Below are 23,634 nucleotides of genomic sequence, written 5' to 3'. Positions count from 1 at the left end.
GAGTAGATGCTAATGAAGGCTAAGGAGGTGTTTTTCCTGAGTCCTAAGGCTAGCCAAATGTTGACCAATGAAGAGATTTAGGTTTCATTAAACGAACTAAACGAAGACCAAATGGCAAAATCTGGAATGCAGATGAGACAAGAAGATGTTTTGTGCCCTGCTCGAGCCTGTAGAAAAGGGTCGTGGCCAACCATACAAAGTTTTGTAGGGCAGATTAGCTACCGAGGTTTTCCTGTTCCCTGTGGTGGGATGCATCACTCAGCCTTGATGCAGGGGAGAGGACATTGGTCCTGCCTCAACTAGATACGCCATGCTTTGTTGACTCCCATGGGTGGCCTTACCCTTTTTGAATGGAGAAGGAAGAGGAGCAGATGGGGGAGGGAGGTAGAATGGAGGTGGGGAGAAGAGATGGGAGGAGAAGAGGGAGGAAAAACTGTATTTGGCATATAAAATAAATAAATATAATTTAATTAAAAGAAAACAATTGAGGTTTTCATCCTAAAGTTAATGCCCTTTAAAGTGGAGCAGTCATCCCAGGCATGGTCAGAATGAAGCGATAAGGGGTGTGTGTGTGTGTGCGTGTGTGTGTGTGTGTGTATGTGTGTGTGTGAAAACACACCATATAGTTGTAGTCCTTCTGGTATTTTACTCCTTTGCCCTGAAACTGCATCTTTTATCTGAATAAAACTAACCCTTAGTCAAACATGTCTTCATAACCACTTCTCTCCCTTTTCCCCCTCTCCCTCACCCCCACAGGTCTTCCTTTCTGAATACTTCCATGTTTGTACTCCCCGAGCTATACTGAAAAGGGGTTTGTGTTCATATCACCTCTTAGAATTACAGTCTCGCAGGCAGAAAAGCTTTCTGCTGTTTTCACACCCGTGCACTTCCAACCCTGGTGTTGCGGCTGGCACATCATTGGGAGCTGCATAAGTGCCTGCCACATTCACCGAGCTTTCACTGAAGGCTGAGGTGTAGTTGGCTAGACAAGAAAAACGGTAAAGGCATCCAAGATGTAAGAAACTCTAAGATCAGAGGCAGGGAGCCTGATGGGCTCACCCTCCAACTGCCTTTGACCGTCGACACAAACATGATTTTAATCTGTCCGTGTTGCTAGGCCATGCAGTAAAGTTCCATAACTGAGCTTCAATGACACCGGCATACAGTCGTATTACCTATCCTTTCGTGACATTAGCATTTGGGGAACAAGAAACCATGAGGCCAGTTTTCTTCTTCTTTATTCTCATGCTGCGTCCCCCCTTCTCTTTCTCTCTCTCTCTCTCTAGGTGGTGGTGCCTTAGTTCTTGGGCAAGAGCAAGACAAAAAAGGAGAGGGATTCAACCCAGCTGAGTCTTTTGTGGGCTCCATAAGCCAACTCAACCTCTGGGACTATGTCCTGTCTCCACAGCAGGTCAATTCCATTTTCAGTGTATGACAGTAATGAGATACACAGGTACAAACCTAGCAAAACCACAAATAGTCTAATGATGACCTTATATATTCATAAACTCCTAATTAGCAAGATTTATCACTGATCTTGGAGAGCGTGGTCTGTTAGGCGGATGTTATCTACAGTGATTTCCAGTCATGACCCTTTTAGTTTTTCAGTGATGTTCTAACGCTTAAATGGGGATGTGTATCCTGTGGAATATTCATTTCTTAGATGGAAAGAGCCTAGAGACTATTTTGAGAATACAGGTGTCAGAACATTCACAGATGTCAACAGATTTGTACGTCAAGTAGGGATTGAATCCAAACAGCCTGAGATCCAAGCACAGCTCAACCCAATCTTTCTGGGATGACTTTGATCATGTTGTTCCATCTCCTTATCCTTCATTTTTCTTAACTATGAAGGAGAGAGAAAGACATCTATGTAAAAGAGTTTTGGCAACATTAACAAAAGACCACCTACATGCTTGTGGGATTGTTTATTCCACAGCTATGGTTTGATAAGTATTTACTCTCAAAAATCATGCTGATAGATGGGACTGGAGAGATAGCTCAGAGGTCTAGAACACTTGCGATTCTTGCGAAGGACCCAAGTTCAGTTCCCAGAACCCATGGGAGGCAGCTCACAACTGCCTGCAACTCCAACTACAGAAATATGATGCCCTCTTCTGGTCACTTCAAGCACCTGCACACAGGTGGTGTGTGCGTGTGTGTGTGTGTGTGCACGCACGCACAAGCATAAGTAACATCTTTTGAAAAACATTATGGCTTAACCAACCTTAACATCTAGACAAGAAACTTTATGCAAAGGATTTCAGAATTGCAGGCAACCATGAGTCTTTAAGTGGAAGAAATACTAGGAAGACCTAATCGTGGGGATTGGATAAAGAAGGGAAATTTCCTGTGGCCTTTGCAATCATACTAGACGAGAATATGTTTCTGCCTCTGCCACAGCCATCTGTGACTGTTTCAACAGGGTGAAGTGTGATGTGCAAGCTGCAGGTTAGTAGAACTTTTATCTAAAAGCATGTTTTAAACTCACAGGTGAAGTCGCTGGCCAGCTCCTGCCCAGAGGAACTCAGTCGGGGAAATGTATTAGCCTGGCCTGATTTCTTGTCAGGAATCACGGGGAAGGTGAAAGTTGACTCCAGCAGCATATTCTGTTCTGGTGAGCATTTCTCTCTTACACCAACTTTGCCATGTCTTGGCTTTTCTGGAATGTTCTGTCGAAAGCACGTAATTCAGAATTCTCTTGGGACTGCATCATGGCACCTGTCAGCTGGCCGCTTAACTGGAATTCACCTCTACCTCATGTTCATCCAAAGGGTGTTTTGATTATTGACATTATTTCTGCACAGCAGACTACAAAGTAATTGGGCAGGATATTTGGGTGAAGATAAAATAAGTTTTCAAAGATGGATGGGGATTTCTGAGTTTGTGTTGTTTTTACTTTCCGAGATTTTTAATTTTATTTTTATACATATGTGTTCCCTGCGTGTATGTCTATGCACCACACCAGTGCCTGGTGCCCATGAAGGCCAGCAAAGGGCGCTGGTTCCTCTGGCACTGGAGCTAAGGGTGGTTGTGAACAACAGTGTGGGTCCTGGGAACTGAACCTGGTTTTCTACAGAGCAACCAGGGCTCTTATCCACCAAGCCATCTCTCCAGGCCTCTCTTTGTTTATAATAATCGCCAAATCCCTAGGTTCCTGTTTGAGATGGGAATACTTTTGTGAAATAGATAAATCAATGCCCATCCTCATCCTCACCCTGGACATTCCCTCTAGATAATCCAAACTATTTCCAAAAATCAATGGATTCATTTGAAAAGTGTTGTGGAATTCATGGCTTTAGACAATTACTGGTGTGCTTCTGTCCCACAATGTCATTTGTCCCTTTAAAAATACCCGACAAATTACAGATGGATGGAAAAAAATTACTTAATAAAAATAAAATCTTTTCTTACCATTTTCTTTGTCAGTGACGGGGTGCATGAAAACTTGTTTTGATTCGGTAAAGCTGGTTCCCTCCTGTGCAAAAGAGAATTTGAGCTCCCTGACTCCACGGCCCTGCTGCTGTGTTGCTAACATGCTCCGTGCCTGTGTTCTTTGTCCTCAGATTGCCCATCTTTAGAAGGAACCATACCACACCTGAGAACTGCGTCAGGAGATCGAAAGCCGGGCTCCAAAGTCAGCCTGTTCTGTGATCCCGGCTTCCAGATAGTCGGGAATCCTGTGCAGTACTGTCAGAACCAAGGGCAGTGGACACAACCACTCCCTCACTGTGAACGTGAGCAGTCTTTGTTCGACTCACCTGGGTGGCTCTGGAAAGTTAGGGGACCCATATAAGCACGTGCTCCTGCTCTGCTGTAGCAAACCCAGCAAACATTCGTCAAGTCCTTGCTCTGTGTAAGAGACTAGGCCAGGCACCATGTGGGAGGTGAATGATGAGGACGCAGAGACCCCTCACAAACACATCCAAGGTGGTAGCGTGGACCTAGAGAGGAGTGAAATAAGGAGCTGTAGGCTGGAGAGCCGCCCTCAGGTGTGCCCTTGCTGGACGAGGAAAGAGGAGCACACGTCTTCAGCTGAGCGTATCTGCTCGTTCACTGCCTCACCAAGTTTTAAAATACTGACCTTATTTACACGTTGATATATGTTCTAGAGAGGCTGGCCCTGTCCTTGTGTTTACATTCTGGCAGAAGAGGCAGAAAAAAAAATAAGCAAGTGCACACGGTAATGTTTATTTATAATGAAGAATAATGATAAAGGCCAGAAAGTTAAGCAAGCGGCGGGGCCAGGGGGATGAAGTGTGGAGATTTGTGCGGCCAAGACTGCTGCCTCGGATAGAGAAGAGCAGCTCTCGGCCCACACACTGTGCGTTTATCATCTTGTCTGTCCACTCCACCAGACAAGAAGTGCTGCAAAGCAGGGATCCCTTCTACTTGGCTCCCTGATGTAAATCTAGCACCTACAACAGGGCCTGATGGGTAGAAAGAGTGCCACGGGTGTTATTAAAGAAGGAATGAGTTCATGGCGTCTGTGAACCAGACAGTGTGCCACATGCTGACAGCCCTTGCGTCGCCCCAACAATGCGGAGCACTCTCCAGCCAATGTCTGTGTTCAGTAGGGAAAGTCCCAGGCAGCTGTGTGAAAAGAGGTTTGCTGTCCTTTGAGCGTTTTGCTCCGTCTGCAGTGTGTTCCTCCGCCCCGTCCAGGTATTCGCTGTGGGCTGCCTCCTGCCTTGGAGAACGGCTTCTATTCAGCTGAGGACTTCCATGCTGGCAGCACTGTGACCTATCAGTGCAACAACGGCTACTATTTGCTGGGCGACTCCAGAATGTTCTGTACAGACAACGGGAGCTGGAATGGCATTTCACCATCCTGTCTCGGTGAGATGAATACTGGCCACGGCTGTGTGGATTCGGTCACAGTCTTTGGAAAACATTTACCACAAATCCAAGGCTCTCCTGGCATCCCCGTTGACCCCACCCCAGTAAGCCCTGGACAAGGGGGTAACGGCAAAGTGGCTGTTTCTTCCCCAAGGAGCCAAAAATGTTCCTCGTTTTAATCAAGTTCAATATTAAGACTGTGTTCTCCATCCCTGTTTCTCTGCTTGCCTACCAGCTGAGGAAGTAGTAGATGCTATTGTTTATTTGCAATGTAATCACCATGGGTGCATCTAAATTTCATGAAAAGACATACAGTGGGTCTGGAGAGATGGCTTGGGGGTTAAGAGCACTGGCTACTCTTCCAGAGGTCCTGAGTTCAATTCCCAACAGCCACATGCTGGCTCGCAACCTTCTATAATAGGATCTGATGCCCTCTTCTGGCCTGCAGGGATATATGCAGAGCACTCAAACACTCATACATGAAATATAAATAGAGAATATTAATGGATGCATTCAGTGCTATGTGTTACGTGATATGTAGTGACCTAGAGGCAAAACCAAATGCTTGACACATAAGAACAACAAACCCACTGAACCATGTGTAATCTGTCTTCATTTCAGACGTTGATGAGTGTGCAGTAGGGTCAGACTGTAACAAACATGCCTCCTGCTTGAACACCAATGGATCTTACATCTGCTCGTGCGACCCACCATACACGGGAGACGGTAAAAACTGTGCAGGTATTGAAATTCTTATCTTTGGTGCTCAATTCAAGTGTGTATTTTAAGGGTGCGTTATTTAAAACAAGACAGAAGTTTCATGTTCAAATGCCAAAGGGATATAGCATTCTTACCAAGGACACATAGCAATCATGAAAGATGGAATTAATTGGCATTGAACTTCCCCTGACTTCCCAGTTTCAGAAGCACAAAATTGAGTCAATGTTGTGGGATATTAAAGTAAGTCACATAGTAGAAGAATAACAGTATATTCACGAGCATCTGCGCGCACGTGTGTACATACACACACACACAGGCACACACACGTGCACACATGCACACACTCAGGACTAGGAAAACATGTTGCTTCTGAAGAGGACCTGAGTTTGATTCCTAACACCCACACTGGGCAGCTCACAACTACCTATAAATACAACTCCAAGAGGATCTGACTGCCCTGGTCTCCATGGGCACCAGCACTCAAGCGTGCCTACCCACAGACGATACACATAATTTAGACTAATAAATCATTTGAAAACATTCAAACTGACTTAAAAAATACTACTTAAATGTTATCCAATGTATCTTCTGGCTAACGTCCAGCAAGTCCCTGGCCTTTGTGCCTCTTCCTTCGAGAACCTTTGCCCCATGTTTACAGTCCCCTTAGCTACTGTCGATTTCTTTTACTTTGAGACTTTGCATGATTGTGTGAGCACCACTCAAATATTCCACAAAAACTTTCCTTCAAGAACCTGTAAAATGTAAGGCTCCAGAAGATCCAGAAAATGGCCACTCCTCGGGCGAGATTTATACGGTGGGTGCCGAAGTCACATTTTCCTGCGAGGAGGGGTACCAGCTGCTGGGCGTGAGCAAAGTCACGTGTTTGGAGAGCGGCGAGTGGGATCACGTCAGACCGTCCTGTGAAGGTACTTGGAGAAAATGGCTGGGAGTTACTGTGTTGGGCAGTTCTAGAGAGATAAAATGATTGATCTGGTAAATTCTAGGTCTTGTCAGTCTTTGTTCTGCAAGCCAGGTGTTGGGCTCAAGTTTAAACGCAAGGGGATGCAGTCAGAAAGCTGTGAAGTCTCCGAGGCCTCTGCATGGAGTCTCAGCAAGCCGCCCTTTCTGTTTCCCTCCCTCCAGCCATTTCCTGTGGCGCCCCACCGGCTCCTGAAAATGGTGGTGTTGTTGGGTCAGTGTTTACGTTCGGCAGTAAGGTGACGTACAGGTGAGTGCCTAACCATAAAGCTGTAGCGCAAGGTCGGGCACACTGGCCCACTCCTTCAATCCCAGCACTCGGGAGGCAAAGGCAGGAGGATCTCTGTGAGTTCGAGGTCAGCCTGGTCTACAAAGCAAGTTTAGGACAGCCAGGGCTATTGCACAGAGAAGCCCTGTCTCCAAAAACAAAAGCAATAAGACAAAAAACAAACAAAAGATGTAAAACACTTGCTAATGGCATGCCAGCAGAGTGGGGGGGGGGGGGTGGGGAATGATCACAGAGATCTTTTATAGAGATTTATTTTTATTTTCTTATTTATGCATCTGTATGTCTGGGTGAGTAGATGCACTAGTACACAGTTACCCATGAAGGCACCAGAGGGCACCAGATCTCCTGGAGCTGTAGTTGCAGGAGATTCTGAGCTGCTAATATAAATGCTGGGAACTAAACTCTGGTCCTCTCTAAGAGCAGTGTACTCTCTTCACTTCCGAACCAATTCCCCAGCTTCCCCAGATGGTTTTATAAATATTATTATTAATTAATTATAGAATTAATTGGGTTCAGTATAGTGTAAAGGAATCAAATCTGATAACCTACTGATAGCCATATCCTTAAGTCTCCTGGCCAATAGCTTGTTGTTGCTGATAGCGCCCCCCTGAGGCATCATGATGGAAGGCACTCCTAACTAATGGGTAACCTTGATTATTAACCAGTTGAGAGTCCAAGCCTTGTAGTCTAGGGGCTTAGCCCACACCACTCTCAAACCCAGAATAGTCCATTTCCAGCTAATCACCCATGGCACATTTGGGGACAAGCCAAATTCTTAACATCTGTTTTTTGCCTTCTACCCAAGGTTACTATGGGAAGACGTACGACATTCAGCCTTGTAGAAAACACAATTTTAAATCATTCCAATGTGAAAAAGTTCTTTAAATACTTATTCCTTGTGTTTTTTAAGGGTTTTGGTACATATAAAATAATGCAAAACAGGGCTGGGATGGAGGACCTGAGTTTGAATCCCTAGAGCTCAGGAGCTCAGGAGCTGGGAGCCGGGGCATGCATCTGTAACCCTCATGCCCCCACACTGAGAGGTGGGCAGAGACAGGAAAAACCCCAGAATTGCCAAACCTGTTCAACTAGCATATGCAGCAGCAAACAGCAGAGAGACCCTGTCTCGAACAAGGCGGAAGGCAAGGACGGATACCTGAGGTTATCCTTCGGTCTCTCCGTGTATGACACGGCATGTGCACGCACACACACAAACACACACTCATGCACACACATGACACGCTCACACAATTGTAAAGTATGCATAATAAAGCTGTTCCTATTCCGTCACTTCCTCTGTCTTCTCCAGGTGTGATAAAGGCTACACTTTGGCTGGAGATGAGGAGACAGCCTGTCTGGCTAGCGGTTCATGGAGTCATTCGTTCCCCGTGTGTGAGCTGGTGAAGTGTCCCAGTCCTGAGACCATAGATAATGGGAAATACATCTTAAGTGGGTTCACCTACCTCTCCATTGCGTCGTATTCCTGCGAGAACGGCTACAGGTAAAGGATGGGCCGGGGCTTCCTGTCGTCGCCTGCTTTTCCTAGGCGGGAGTGGCTGAACCAGCTGACTTTCCAAGCAAACACGGGGTATTCTCAAATGTGTGTGCTTCTTGAGCATCCAAATTCTAAAGAGGAAAGCCAAGTTGGTTGAAGATGATACCTTAGGAAATGCCTTTCCGTGGATATTTTCTTATATGCACACCTTGTATTTATATTATTAGCAGCATGACATAGCATAGGAAAAGCATGGCAAGGCCTTAATTCTGTGAGTTCATTTGATTGGTTGATTAATTGATTGGTTGCTTGTGTGCGTGTGAACAGAAGGAACATCGGAGAGAAGGCTATACCCAGAAAGACATGAAACAGGTTCTGAAGTGAACAGATCGTGTGGCTAGGAAGGAAAGAATTAAGGGCCAGTGAGATGGCTCAGAGGATAAAGGTGCTCGCACCCAAGCCTGAGGATATGAGTTCGATCCCTGGGACCCACATGATGGGAAGAAAAAACTGACTCCTTCAAGTTGTCCTCCGACTTCTACACACACACACACACCCAACAAGTAAAAAAATAAATAATTTTTTTTTAATTTTTGAAAAGAAATCATCGAGGCTGTCAGAGTCATGCTGGAAGCACCGGTGGAGAGCCATGACGTCGCTCGCAGGGTTGGTGAAGTCAAATGATCACTAGCAGTCAGAGTCTTGAGCTACAAAACCCAGACCCCAGGTCCTAGGAAGACAGTGCCCTTTGATCTCGGTCGCTCTGATCACCTGTCCAGGTGTCCACCTTCCAGTCGGTTAATAATTAGTCTGTTAACCCTTCTCATCCCAGTTCCACCAACAGGGGCAGCAGACTTGAACGCTGCACCAAGTGGTTGTTATGTTTCCTGAGTCGTTCATTATTTTAAGTGGTCCGGGTGATGGAAATTTCTCTTCCGTTCATAAAAGGTAGTGCAACGTGAAGAAGCATTATTTTGGGCACTAAAACTCATCATGCAGCCTGTAGCCTATATCTCCTTCCAAGTTCTAGTTCTCCACAGCAGTGGTCAATCACCCAGTCAAAGGGATGACCTGAGCCCTCTCTCCTGTCTGTAGCTTACAGGGCCCAGCCCTTCTTGAATGTACAGCTTCGGGTCGCTGGGACAGACCACCACCTACCTGTCACCTCGTCTCCTGTGGAGAACCCCCAGTCCTCAAAGATGCTGTCATCACTGGCACAAACTTCACTTTTGGGAACCTGGTCACTTACACATGCAAAGAGGGGTAAGTAAAGCCTGTGAGAAGAGGAACAGGGAGAGCCAAGGACAGCAAATGAAACTTCCTGGAAGCCAAACCTGAGAGCTTCCTGCTCTTTCTTATTTTCTGAGAGCAGAGAGGAGGCATACATGCAGTTGACTTTTTCACTCTTACTCTCGCTGTTTGGGGGCTCACCACCCAGTTCCCAAATAAATACTCAGAGACTTATTCTTACTTAGGAATGTCTGAGCTTAGTTTGGCTTGTTTCTAGCTGGCTTTTCTTAAATTATCCTGTCTACCTTTTGTCTGTGGGCTTTTACCTTTCTCTGCTCTGTATCTCTTTCCTTCTTACTCCAAGGTTGACTGTGTCTCTGAGTGACTGGTCCCTGGTGTCCTCCCCTTCTCCTTTCCTCTATCCTCACCCCCTTCCCTAGATTTCTCCTCCTGTTTATTCTCTCTGTATCCCAGCCCCACCTATCCCTCTCCTGCCTAGCTATTGGGCATTCAGCTCTTTATTAGATCAGTCCGGTGTTTTAGACAGGCAAAGTAACACAGCTTCACAGAGTTAAACAAATGCAACATAAAAGACTGCATCATTTTAATCCCAGCACTCGGGAGGCAGAGGTAGGCGGATCTCTGTGAGTTCGAGAAACCCTGTCTCGAAAAACAAACAAACAAAAAAAAAAAGACTGCATCATTAAGGAAATATTGCACAGCAAAAATAAATGTAACAAACACATCTTCAACTAATATTCCATAACAAGTACATGTTAAATATTTGCTATAATTAAATCAATTTATGAAAGAAATATGATATGAAAGATTCTCCTGAGAGCCATTCTCAATATTGTTCTACTCTTCTCAAGGAAACAATGCCAATTTTGCCATTATTACATACACATTTTGCATAGGCAATATATACTTTTAATGTACCTGTTTATGTATATTTGCACATATTGCGTCTTTGAAGAAGTAGAATTTAAATTTTCATTTTCACATAAAATGACTTCTCTCTTTAAATAGCTACATTATCTTTAATTATGTATATGTGTGTATGTGAATAATAATCTTCTCTCCCAGATACACGTTAGTGAGCGGAACTACTTTCTCACTGCTATAAACCACACCCCGTAAGAACGTGACATTTCTGGGCTGTGGAGATGGCTCAGTGGGTCACGTGCTTGCTGTTCAGATCTCCAGCACGCGGGTGAAAAGCCAAGCAGTGTGGCGCATAGTGTAACATAAGTCACAGGGCTGTGGAGGCAGAGGCAGCAGGTCCTGGAGGCTCCCTGGCCAGCCAGTCTAATCAAAACAGCAAGCTCCAGGCTTAGTAGAGAACTTGTCCCAAAAAATAAACTGCAAAGTCATGAGAAAGACATCTGACACACACACGTGCACACACACCTCATGTGCACACACATGTGCACAGGCACCATCTCTAAATTACCCCCATCTCTACTGATGTAGGCTCATTTGTTCCCACTTTATTTGCTAATAAAAACAGAGCTGCACTGACTACTCCTGCGTGTTTCCCAGCACATATAGAAACGAGATGGATATCCCTGGCCTAGACATTGCAAGTTATGACCACGATCATGGGATTTTCATATTTTGAGCTTTGCAAGATAGTACAAACAGCTAAATTAAAAAGCGACTTTGCCAGCCCGATTAAGGTGGAACTTACAAGCACTTGCCAGCAGGTGGCGACAACACCTTCTGGCAAGAAAACTTTGAGGTTCCTGCCATCGACAGCTATCTGGAATTTCAAATCTATTTTGGAAGGCGGATGAGAAGCAGCAAACAGGAAGTTGGCTGTGGTATTGAGTCTCTAGAAATGTCAGGAAGCTGCACCCATAATACTTCAACAATGTGGCTATCCAAACAAGACCCACACGAGAACAATACCGATAGTCATACTAAAACAGAAAGGGAATTCTCACAGGACCCCACTCATAGACAAAGAATTATAGGTAATTCAAGAATCCTGAATGAGGGAGAATTAGTCTTCCCTAGGGATGAGCCCCCTACTTGGCTATCTAACAAGTGGTCAGCCCTGAAATTATACCTACAAGCAGCCTTTAATGGACTCAGTGGGTTGTATTTATATAGCTATGCATATATAGATAACAATAATAATTATTAAAGAAAAGAAGATCATCAATTTGAGAGGGGATGAGGTGAGGGATATATAAAAGATTGGAAGGAGGGGAGATAAAGGAGTAAATGATGTTATTATATTTTAATTTTGAAATGGTATTTTTAAAAACTGAGACAGGAAAGTCCAAGGATGATATACGTGATGGGGCACCATAAGATGCTCCAGTCCATATGTGCACAGTGTAAAGCTTCTACCAGGCTGAACATACCTCTCTTCTCAGCTACTGTCATCTCCTTAGACTGAAAACTTCAAAAACCCCTTCTTGTAGCGTATTGAAATGCAGGGTGCTCGGTTGCCACCTGCGATTTCATCTTCTATTCTGTGTACCTGTAACTTCGTGCCTTCTCATCAACCTTCTCCTGCCTCCCAGACTGCTCTTCCTGGTCCCTGACACCCAGCATTCGGCTCTAAGCTTTAACAATAGCTTCTTTAAAAAAAAAAACAAAAAACAAAAAACAGTATATTGTTTTCTTCTAGTATCTCATTGCCCTATTCCGGCAGCTCCTTGTGTGCGCTGAACATTTCACCATGGGAAACACTTTCATCTACTGGCTAGTTCTTGGTCAATTTGACGCACGTTAGAGTCATCAGAGAGGAGGCGGCCTCAATTGAGAAAACGCTTCCATAGACTTAGCTGTGAGCAAGACTGTCGGGCATTTTCTTAATTAGGGGGGAGGGCCCAGCCCGTGGCGGGTGGTACCATCCCTAGGCTGAGGTCCTAGGTTCTATAAAAAAGCAGGCTGACCAAGCCCTGTGGAGCAAGCTAGTGAGCAACACACTCCATGGCCTCTGCATCAGCTCCTGCCTCCAGGTTCCCTGCCCTGCTTGAGTTCCTGTCCTGACATGCTTTGGTGTTGAACAACAATTTGGGAGTGTAAGCCCAATAAACCCTTTCCTTCCCAACTTGCTTTTGGTCGTGGTGTTTCATTACAGCGATAGCTACCCTAACTGAGACACCCGTGTGTCTTGTCTTTTCAGATTCAGGGTGGCTGTGTCTAAACAACCCCTCATGAGCTAACCCTGAATTCTTTTTTTCTACTAGCTACCCCAGGGCCCTCAGCTTCATAATTAATTTGTAAGTCAGAAAGGTTTTGCATACAAAGCGAGTCTTGTGAATTCTAGTGTGAAATCCATATCTGCTACAGAATTATAATTAGCTGGGGCCTCAGTTTTCTGCCCAGCACCTCTGAAGACACAGAGGTGGATCACCTTTTTGAAGGTTCACCGTGTCAGCAAACCTCCTTCTAGGATGCGGATTCCTGACAGACACTCCGGTTAAAAATTCAGTTCTAAGGCGGTGTTTCTTTTCCTCTCTGGTTCCTTTCTTTGTCTGATCCAAAAGCAGCCACAGCGTTCATTGGCAAGCTTGCTTTTCTGGTTTCAGTTTCTGCTTCTTGATGGGAACATGGAGATTTCCTTTCTGGATAGCTTGGCTATGCGTTTAAAATGATGTCTGTTATATTTCATCAAGTGTTATTGAGAGAGCCTTTGCAGATTGTGGGGTTGATAGCCGGAACCAGGAATCCCTTCCCGTCCTCTCTCTGTCATTTGCATTCGCCTCTCAGGAGTTCGTCTGGCACACCCCCTGCATCTTGTTACTTTAAGAACAGCACCATTATATCCAAGCCATGACTTCTGTGGAATGTAGCCTGTTTTTCTGCCTCCTTCCACATCCTGAGATGCTCTCACCCCCCGTGAAAGTGGAGTTTACTCCCTTCTGAGTCTCAAGTCTGCCTTCCCTCTGCCCTCCATACTGGATAAGTCACCCAGACCTCCGTGTGCCATGAACACACACATTCCTGCTGGTGTCACTGCTGTTCTTTTTCTTCATTCTTTGAGAATTTCATACATGCCCACAATGTCCTTTGACCGTATTCTTCCACTCCTCCCCATAACTCCTCTAGGATCTAACCGTGCTCCCTAAACCCTCCTCCCAGCTTCATGGCCTCTGCTTTGCTCTCATTGCTTACCACCCACCGAGTCTGGTTTGTGCTGCCCATATATGCCTGAATACAGAGCTGTCCCCTAAGGCATGGACCACCTACTGGGGACCGCACCCTTAAAGAAAGCTGTCTCTCCTTCACTTAGCATCTGTCAGTAGCTCTTCAGCCAGGGATGGATGCTGGACTGTGTCAGGTTGATTGCTTTTAACTTTTATACTGGTAATGAGCTTTGATAGAGTCTTTCCCTGAATCATGGGAGCAAAACACAGTCTTAACATTTACAGTGAGGAGGCAAGAAGGCCAAGAGACCAGAGTAGAATAGTTAATGCCAGGAAAGGAGAGGAGCAGGTGGCTTCATCAGACTCACCATTCCCAGTTTTATCTTTTACCCAAACATTTATCTTTCCTAATTTTTTTTTTTGAGACAAGGTTTCTCCGTAGCTTTTGGTACCTGTCCTGGAACTAGCTCTTCTAGACCAGGTTGGCCTCGAACTCACAGAGATCCGCCTGCCTCTGCCTCCCGAGTGCTGGGATTAAAGGCGTGCGCCATCACCGCCCGGCTTTCTTGAATGTTTTATCGGCACCCAAATGCCAGGGGTGAGGTGCTTCAGTTGTTCGGTCAAATATACGGGTGTTCATTTGTTTCTCATCTTTTGTCTCATCCTTAGGTTGACATTCATTGGTGTGAAACTCAGAGGCATGGAAGGGTTAATGATGTCACAGAAAATCTCACTGATTCTTCTCACATATAAGCTTCTAAGTGGAATTATTGGCTCTATTAAGGCAACAGCTTTGATCTTCAGTTGTTGTTATGAATTGAAACAATATCAATTACTGATGCTTCTTCACGCTTTCTGTTTCTGCCATTAACCTGCAGCTGTTAATAAGCTGCTTTCATCTTTTAGGAAGGAATCCGACGTCGCTCTCAGAGCTCACTCATAAAGCTCCCAGGGCCCATGCTGGCTAGTAAGATTCCTCTAGGCGTGTAAATCCAGCTATTGAAAAATCGTATCCGAAAAGTATTCTGTTCGTTTTCAAAGGACGCTTGTGTATTGCCAGGGTCCTAGGGCATCCTTGGGATACTGATGGGCCATCTTACCTGGAACCTAGTGTGTGTGGATGATGTTTAATAAAAGTATAAAAGATTGTCCCCAAGACCTCTTGAATAAAAATACAAAACTCTTCGTAACAAAGAGTTTAAGTGAGTATCCCTTCAATTCAGATTGGCATCAATTCCAAGTTTTTCCTCAAAATTCAGACTTAGCCCAGGTTCACATTTTCTCGATTTGGAAGCCAGCATTTAAAGGCACGTTATCAGCCGTAAAAGGTTTATCATCCTCTGAATGATCCCTCAGAAAGTAAGTGAATAAAGATGTCCCCTATGGCCCGAATGCACTTTCAAACTTCTAACAGAATTAAATAGCACAAGCGATTTGGCTTTCTTTGCTAAGCGACTGAGCTGCAGTTTATGGCCATTGCCTTGCTGTGTCTTTTAGAATACATATCCTCCTTTATCGTTCTAAAGTCATTACATTAAAAAAATTATCTTTGTTTATCATCCGGCCTCACCTTCACTGAGCACACTGTCTTGAGGTATAAATCCCTGGAATGCTGGCACTTGGGAAATCGCAAAGGCCTCAGGGACTCCATGTTAAGCACACGGCAGAGGCTGAGTATGTATCTTACAGCATCCCACTGAGTAGGACTCAGCCTGCCTCATCATGCCATTGGCCATGGCAAACAAGTACTTCTCTAGTCCAGCGTCTATGCCCCAAGGAAGTGACTGGCCCACAGCTGGCTACCAAGAGTCATGCGTGAAGAAATCAGTATTGCCTGACATGCATAAAGAAAATCAAAGGCCTTAATCCAAATTGGGGGATACTGAAGATTCTAAAAATGAGTTCTTTACATTTATATATCTTAAAAACGTGTATTCAGTGGTTGTTATTCTATTAGACAGCTGGTTTGAGGTATTTTTTTTCCATTAAGAAAATTGGTGGATCAGCCCCACTGTCTCAGTGGGTAGGTGCTCCCCTCGTGGTCCCGACTTCTTTGCTCATGTTCTCCCTCCTTCTGCTCCTCATCGGGACCTTGGGAGCTCAGTCCAGTGCTCCAGTGTGGGTCTCTGTCTCTGTCTCCATCCATCACCAGATGAAGGTTCTATGATGATATGCAAGAAATTCGTCAGTATTGCTATAGGATAGGGTCATTTCAGGTTCCCCAACCTCAGCTGCCCAAGGAACTAACTGGGGACCTCGGCTTGGGCATCTGGGAGCCACTCTAGGTTCAAGTCTGTTGCCAACCCAAGGCCAGCTGAACTGTGACTGAAAAAGCATGGGATAAAACTGGACTCTCTGAGCATGGCGAACAATGAGGGCTGATGAGAACCCAAGGACAATGGCACGGGGTTTTGAACCTACGTAATGTGCTGGCTTTGTGGGAGCCTAACCAGTTTGGATGTTCACCTTCCTAGAAATGGACGGAGAGGGGAGGACCTAGGACTTATCACAGGGCAGGGAAATCTGACTGCTCTTTGGGCTGGAGAGGGAGGGGGAGAGGAGTGGGGGGAGTGGGAGATGGGTGGGAGGAGGGGGAGAAGGGTGGGAGGAGGGGGAAGGAAATGGGAGGCTGGGAGGAGGAGGAAATTTGTTTTTTTTTCTTTTCTCAATAAAAAAAAAGAAAATTGGTGGAGAGTTATCAGGAGGTCAAGGGTCAGAGCCCCCACCAAGTGCTGCCAAATTATAAAACACTGTTTTTATGTTCTCAAGATGCTCTGTGGAGTAAGGAAGATTCTAGAGACAGATGCTCCTGCCTTGGAGCGTCTAGAGCCAGGGACTAAAGGAAACTCTTTAGGTACAATGGATTCCTATAAATCAGGGCTGTCTGGGTTTGTGCACGTGAACTTCAGTCAGTGGAGAGTGCCAGCCACATCAAAGGGCCGGGGACCGTGATGACGCAGGTTTCAAAGTGTGTGAATGATTCAAGTTGAGCTGTAAAACAAGAGGAGCCTCCTTAAGTCGACCTTCCACCCAGTCTATGTCCTGTGCAGGAGCAGGCAGATCAGCAGGCCAGGTGTGATGGTTTTTCAATAATGAGATGATGCTCTAAGCACACCGCTGTGGGTGCCTTCCTGGAACTGTTAAGAAAGATGTCATCTAATTACCTGCTAATTCCACATCTACTGACAAAGACCTGAGTTTTCCCCAAACTGTGGCCTGGGAGGGACCTAAGTGGACACTTCACTCAGCTCTTGGAAGTACCTAGGAGTGTTTAGGTAGAAACCACTTCTGAGCGTTGCATGGTGCATGATCATAGGGAAGGTGGATTATAGTCTTCTACAGATATGTCACTTATGTTGAATTGTCCATCAGTCTCCTAGAGATATTATGAATATTTCTGGGGAAGATGATGGAATCCCAGTTTTTCTCTAATGGATTATTCTTTTTAGAATTAAAAGGGACCTCAGTGGACGTTTTGGTTACCGACGACTTAAGAATCTTTGCCGAAAGATGGGCCAAATATTTTGTACGGTGACAGCTCTGTGTAGTTTCCATAGCTAGCCCCTACACATCGTCTTAACTCACTAGTCTGAAAGGAAGAAAAGCAAAGAGAGAAAGCAGCATTGTGGGGAATGTGTAAGTCCTGGAATCTAGTAGCCAAGTTCAGACCTGACATCTTCTGCCAACAGCTGGGCTATTCGGCAAGTGACTAGGCTTGTCTTCTTCACCACTCAGCCATCTGAACCCATCACAATGTCTAATGAAGACTCAATTAGGCCTTTCCATTCTCTTACTCGTTATTAATATCAAAACACAGACTGAGTGGATGTTAGATACCCCTTGACAGCTGTTGTCTAAGAGACTGACCACACAACCTACTGGTTTGTTCTGTTTTATTGAGATAGCCCTGGGGAGCATACGTATCATCAGTCTGTCATCAGATATAGGCAAATACCTGGCACATAAGGAAAGGCTGGGAGGTATTGGGCAAAACGGATCCATGCACTCATTGCATGGCGTAGTCATATGCAGAACAAAGCTTTTTAACTCTAACCACATGGGCAGAGGTTCTGAAAATACTGGAGCCTCAAATTATAATCACTGTTTTAAATTTCACTGAATGTAAGTGCGCAACTAGACACTGTGTCTAGGCTAAATATGGCTCATTGAAGCTTTTTTAAAATATGAGTATTAAAATCAACAGACTAAAGCTATCAAAGCTACCAAGGTCTAGTATTGAATTGAGTCAAGCATGACCAAAGCTTATTTATCATTTTTATTTTAAAGATGTAAAATAACCTCTGACCTCTCCAAGCATCTACACATGTACAACTGCGCGTGCACGCGCATGCACACACATACACACACACACACTCATCTGTAACAATCATTAGTTCCTTAAATAGCAAAAGTCTTAACTCTGATTCCTTTCTGATCAAGTATTAAAATCATTTGACCAATAAGCTCAATATTTAAATGCTAAATATTGTTTTTAAAAACAAATAATAAAAGCAAAAATAAAAAAGCGAAGACGAAATGCCTTTTCTCAATTCTACACTGAGTTTTCTTTCTCCTCCATCCCATAGTTTCACCCTTGCTGGTCCTGACACCATCATATGCTTAGCCAATGGCAAGTGGAATTCAAGTAACCCCCAGTGCCTGGCTGTCTCCTGCGATGAGCCCCCCACTGTGGACCACGCCTCTCCAGAGACTGCTCACCGGCTCTTTGGAGATACTGCTTTCTACTACTGCGCCGATGGTTATAGCCTGGCAGACAATTCCCAGCTCATCTGCAATGCCCAGGGGAAATGGGTTCCCCCCGAGGGCCAGGCTGTGCCCCGCTGTATAGCCCACTTCTGTGAAAAACCCCCATCTGTTTCCTACAGCATCTTGGAATCCGTGAGCAAAGCCAAATTTGCAGCTGGCTCAGTAGTGAGCTTTAAGTGCCTGGAGGGTTTTGTGCTGAACACCTCAGCCAAGATCGAATGCCTGAGAGGCGGAGAGTGGCACCCTTCTCCCTTGTCAATCCAGTGCATCCCTGTGCGCTGCGGAGAGCCTCCGAGCATCGTGAATGGATACGCAAGTGGGGCGAACTATAGTTTTGGGGCTGTGGTGGCTTATAGCTGCCACAAGGGGTTCTATATCAAAGGGGAGAAGAAGAGCACCTGTGAGGCCACCGGACAGTGGAGTAGACCCATGCCCACCTGCCACCCTGTATCCTGTAGTGAACCACCTAAGGTTGAGAACGGCTTTCTGGAGGTAAGAGATTTAACTATCAAATGATCAATAATTTCATCACTCATAGGGCCGTCTACAGTGGCTAACCCAGTATTTAGAAGTACAGGCAGTGAACTTTCTTTTTAATTTATTTATTCTTATTTTATATACATCAGTGTTTTGCCATGGGTGTTGGGTCCCCTGGAATTGGTGTTATAGAGAGTTGTTAGCTGCCATGCGGGTGCTGGGAATTGAACCCAAGTCCTTTGGAAGAGCAGTCAGTGCTCTTAACCACTGGGCCATCTCTCCAGCCCCGGCAGTCAACAGTTTGATTGCTGAAACAGAAGTAACTAAAATCTATACATGGCATGTATTGAATAAAAATGAACCAAGGTAATTGTGAAACATTAACAATATACATATATATCTTTTAATTTTTTATTTTGTGTGCATCCATGTTTGCCTGCATATATGACTGTACATCATGTGCGTCCCTGGTGTCTAAGGAAACCAGAAAAGGGCAGCAGAGTCCATGGGACTAGAGTTACAGACAGCTATGAGTCTCCATGTGAGTCCTGAGAATCCAATCCTAGTTCCCTGGAAGGGCAGACAGTGCTCTTAAGCATTGAGCCTTTTCTCCAGCCTCCTTAATATACATCTTTCTGCATTATAATAACCTACAGATATCCCAAGGCCCTTTGTAGCCGTATCTTAGTCTTAAACATGAAGTTAGAGTAAGACAACTGCAATAAAATTTTGCTTTTATATAATTTGTCACCTACATGAAACTCATAGATATTTATTGTCACTCTGATTTTTAAATGGAATGTGAGGTGCTGTTTTTACATTGCCCTTTTGAGATACCCAGAGGTGATTTCACCGTGATGCACAAATTGTTCGGCATGATACAAATATGACCTGCTTCACGCTAACGTATCTTCCCAGTAAGTGTGTCAGGAAGATAAGAGCAAGGGCTCGAGCGGTATCTCAGGGGAAAGCGTGTTCTCCTCGAAGAGTGTGTGAGCTTGGTCTCCAAAGCCCAGCATAAGAAAAGCCAGGCACTGAGCTGCACACCTGTAACCCCAGCGCTGGCCAGGCAGAGATGGGGGTCTCCAGGGCTCACTGGCTTGCCTGGCAAGCAGTAGTTAAAGACTGTCTCAAAGAATAAAGAAAGAAAAGCAAGGTGGATGGTGCTGAAGAAACAACAGCTGAGGTTGACTCCTGGAATCTGTACATATGCGCCCACATAAACCAAAAGAGGAGAATAGGAGGAGGAGGGGAAGATAGTCTAGTCTTCCAAGTCAAAGGCCATGGTGCCATTTTAAATAGCCAAGATTTCTAGGCGATGGTGGCGCATGCCTTTAATCCCAGCACTCGGGAGGCAGAAGCAGGCGGATCTCTGTGAGTTCGAGACCAGCCTGGTCTACAGAGCTAGTTCCAGGACAGGCTCCAAAGCCACAGAGAAACCCTGTCTTGAAAAACCAAAATAAATAAATAAATAGCCAAAATTTTGAGTGAAGCAGATTTAAAGCATCTATGTATACTTTTTATTTTTATCTTACCAAGTCCTCTATATATTCTGCTGCTATTGCTCTTCAACTCATCAACCTGTATAGATAGATCTTCTCTCCTTTGGGTTCCAAAAGAATTTCTCCAGAGGAAATTACCTCTCTAGATCTTCCACGTTCTACTTCCACATTTTGTTTCCTAGAAAACGTAGGACAGACCTGTCGCAAACAGCATAAATCTTTACTCACGGACGTCCTGATGAATTCCTTGTGAATGTGGGCTTTTGAGTTCTGCTTGGCTAGCAATGTACTCCATCTGTTGGCTCGCCTGTTCCATGGGTTGTACTGACTTTTTCTCTCCGTGTTGTTCAGCACGCCTCGGGCAGGACCTTTGAGAGCGAAGCCAGGTTCCAGTGCAATCCAGGCTATAAAGCAGCTGGGAGTCCTGTGTTTGTCTGTCAAGCCAATCGCCACTGGCACAGTGAGGCCCCTCTGTCCTGCACCCCTCTCAACTGTGGGAAACCCCCTCCCATCCAGAATGGCTTCATGAAAGGAGAAAGCTTTGACTTGGGGTCCAAGGTTCAGTTCTTCTGTAATGAGGGATATGAGCTTGTTGGGGATAATTCTTGGACTTGCCAGAAATCTGGCAAATGGAGTAAGAAGCCAAGCCCAAAATGTGTCCCCACCAAGTGCCCGGAGCCTCCCCTCTTGGAAAACCAGCTCGTATTAAAGGAATTAACTTCCGAGGTGGGCGTGATGACCATTTCCTGTAAAGAGGGGCATGCCTTGCAAGGTCCTTCCATCCTGAAGTGCATGCCATCCGGGCAATGGAATGGTTCCTTTCCCGTGTGTAAGTTGGTCCTTTGCCCCTCGCCTCCCTTGATTCCCTTCAGCCTCCCTGCTTCTGGCGCTCTTCACTTTGGAAGCGCTGTCAAGTACTTGTGTGTCGATGGGTTTTTCTTAAGAGGTGATCCAACCATCCTCTGCCAGGCTGACGGCACCTGGAGTTCTCCGTTGCCCGAATGTGTCCCGGTAGAATGCCCCCAGCCTGAGGAGCTCCTCAACGGTATCATCCACGTGCAAGGGCTTGCCTATCTCAGCACCACGCTCTACACCTGCAAACCAGGCTTCGAGTTAGTGGGCAATGCCACCACCCTCTGTGGGGAAAACGGCCAGTGGCTTGGAGGAAAACCAGTGTGCAAACCCATTGAATGCCCGGAGCCCAAAGAGATTTTAAATGGCCAGTTCTCTTACATAAGCTTCCAGTATGGACAAACCATCACATACTTTTGTGACCGAGGCTTCCGGCTCGAAGGTCCCAAAGCCCTGACCTGCTTAGAGACAGGTGACTGGGATATGGATGCCCCCTCTTGCCTTGCCATCCACTGTAGTGACCCACAGCCCATCGAAAATGGTTTCGTAGAAGGTGCGGATTACAGATATGGCGCCATGATTATCTATAGCTGCTTCCCTGGCTTTCAGGTGGTTGGTCACGCCATGCAGACCTGTGAAGAGTCAGGATGGTCCAGCTCCAGCCCAACGTGTGTACCCATAGACTGTGGTCTCCCTCCTCACATAGACTTTGGAGACTGTACAAAAGTCAAAGACGGCCAGGAATATTTCGATCAAGAAGATGACATGATGGAAGTCCCGTATCTGACTCCCCGCCCTCAGCAGTTGAAAACAACAGCTAAAACCCCTGCTGCGCATGCGTCCCACTTTCTATACGGCACCATGGTTTCCTACAGCTGTGACCCCGGCTATGAGCTGCTGGGAAACCCCGTGCTGATCTGCCAGGAAGATGGAACGTGGAATGGGAGTGCTCCCTCTTGCATTTCAATCGAGTGTGATTTGCCCGTTGCTCCAGAAAACGGCTTTTTGCATTTCACACAGACGACCATGGGCAGCGCTGTGCAATATAGCTGCAAGCCGGGGCACGTTTTAGAAGGCTCCCACTTAAGGCTTTGTCTGCAGAATAAGAAGTGGAGCGGTGCCGCGCCACACTGTGAAGCTGTTTCGTGCAGCAAGCCAAACCCACTCAGGAACGGACTCGTCAAAGGAAGCGACTACTCATACCTGGCTGTGTTACGTTATGAGTGTGACCCTGGCTATGTGCTCAATGGAACTGAGACCAGAACATGCCGGGAAAACAAAGACTGGGATGGGCACGAGCCCACGTGTGTTCCTGTGGATTGTGGCTCACCCCCAGTCCCCAACAATGGCCAAGTGAAGGGAGAGTTCACGTTCCAAAAGGAGGTCACGTACTCTTGCAGTGAAGGGTTCATCCTTGAAGGAGCCAGGAGCCGCGTCTGTCTCACCAATGGGAGCTGGAGTGGTCCCACTCCCACCTGCACGCCTGTCAGATGCACTGCCCCACCGCAAGTGGCAAATGGGGTGACAGATGGCGTAGACTATGGGTACAAGAAGGAAGTAGCATTCCGCTGTCTAGAGGGCTATGTGTTACACGGGGCTCCTAAACTGACCTGCCAGGCAGATGGGACTTGGGATGCAGAGGTTCCAGTCTGTAAACCAGCGGCCTGTGGTCCTCCCGACGATCTTCCCCAGGGCTTCCCTAATGGCTTTTCCTTTTATCACGGAGGTCGCATACAGTATCAGTGCTTTCCTGGTTTTAAGCTCCATGGAAACCCATCAAGAAGATGCCTCGCCAACGGTTCCTGGAGCGGCAGCTCACCTTCCTGCCTACTGTGCAGGTGTTCCACGCCCCTCATTCAGCACGGAATGGTCAATGCAACCGATGTGGCCTGTGGAAAGACAGTCCAGATTGAGTGCTTCCGAGGCTTCAAGCTCCTTGGACTTTCTGAAGTCACCTGTGACACCAATGGCCAGTGGTCTGGCTTGCCCCTCTGTGAGCATGCGGACTGCGGTTCTCTCCCGGCCATACCCAATGCAGTCGTCAGTGAGAGTAGTCCTCTGGAGGACAACGTGGTGACCTACAGCTGCAGGTCTGGCTACATCATGCAAGGCAGTTCAAATCTGATCTGTACAGAGAAAGGGACATGGAGCCAGCCTTACCCAGTCTGTGAGCCCCTGTCCTGTGGACCCCCACCGCCTGTTGCCAACGCAGTGGTAACAGGAGAGACATATACCTATGAAAGCAAAGTGAAACTCAGGTAAGACCGTGGGTGGCTATAAAACATACAAGGAGTGTAGGCAGGATTATAAAATGAAGTGAGGTGTCAACATGGAGCTGTTTGGGAGAGACCCTCCGTCCCTGGACCTCCCTCCAAAGCC

At 46.0% G+C, this 23,634-nt stretch overlaps 1 protein-coding gene across 1 annotated transcript in view; it reads left to right on the top strand.

Annotated features, from left to right (window-relative positions):
• The window catches only part of Svep1 (sushi, von Willebrand factor type A, EGF and pentraxin domain containing 1), a 154,486-nt gene that overhangs the window by 108,290 nt on the left and 22,562 nt on the right, over window positions 1-23,634 (top strand). The window contains exons 28-38 of the mRNA XM_041657727.1: window positions 1,287-1,411; window positions 2,494-2,617; window positions 3,567-3,737; window positions 4,666-4,839; window positions 5,461-5,580; window positions 6,309-6,485; window positions 6,703-6,787; window positions 8,136-8,327; window positions 9,417-9,584; window positions 18,244-18,916; window positions 20,755-23,513. Of these exons, the coding sequence (XP_041513661.1) occupies window positions 1,287-1,411; window positions 2,494-2,617; window positions 3,567-3,737; window positions 4,666-4,839; window positions 5,461-5,580; window positions 6,309-6,485; window positions 6,703-6,787; window positions 8,136-8,327; window positions 9,417-9,584; window positions 18,244-18,916; window positions 20,755-23,513 (4,768 nt within the window). The remainder of the gene's footprint in view (window positions 1-1,286; window positions 1,412-2,493; window positions 2,618-3,566; window positions 3,738-4,665; window positions 4,840-5,460; window positions 5,581-6,308; window positions 6,486-6,702; window positions 6,788-8,135; window positions 8,328-9,416; window positions 9,585-18,243; window positions 18,917-20,754; window positions 23,514-23,634) is intronic.

Source organism: Microtus oregoni, unplaced genomic scaffold (assembly GCF_018167655.1).
Source record: "Microtus oregoni isolate MIOR12 unplaced genomic scaffold, Mior012 000008F_ref0000371, whole genome shotgun sequence".
In the NCBI taxonomy this organism is placed as follows: Eukaryota; Metazoa; Chordata; class Mammalia; order Rodentia; family Cricetidae; genus Microtus; species Microtus oregoni.
The sequence above is the reverse complement of the archived record's forward strand: the minus strand, read 5'-3'. Positions and strand labels throughout refer to the sequence as shown.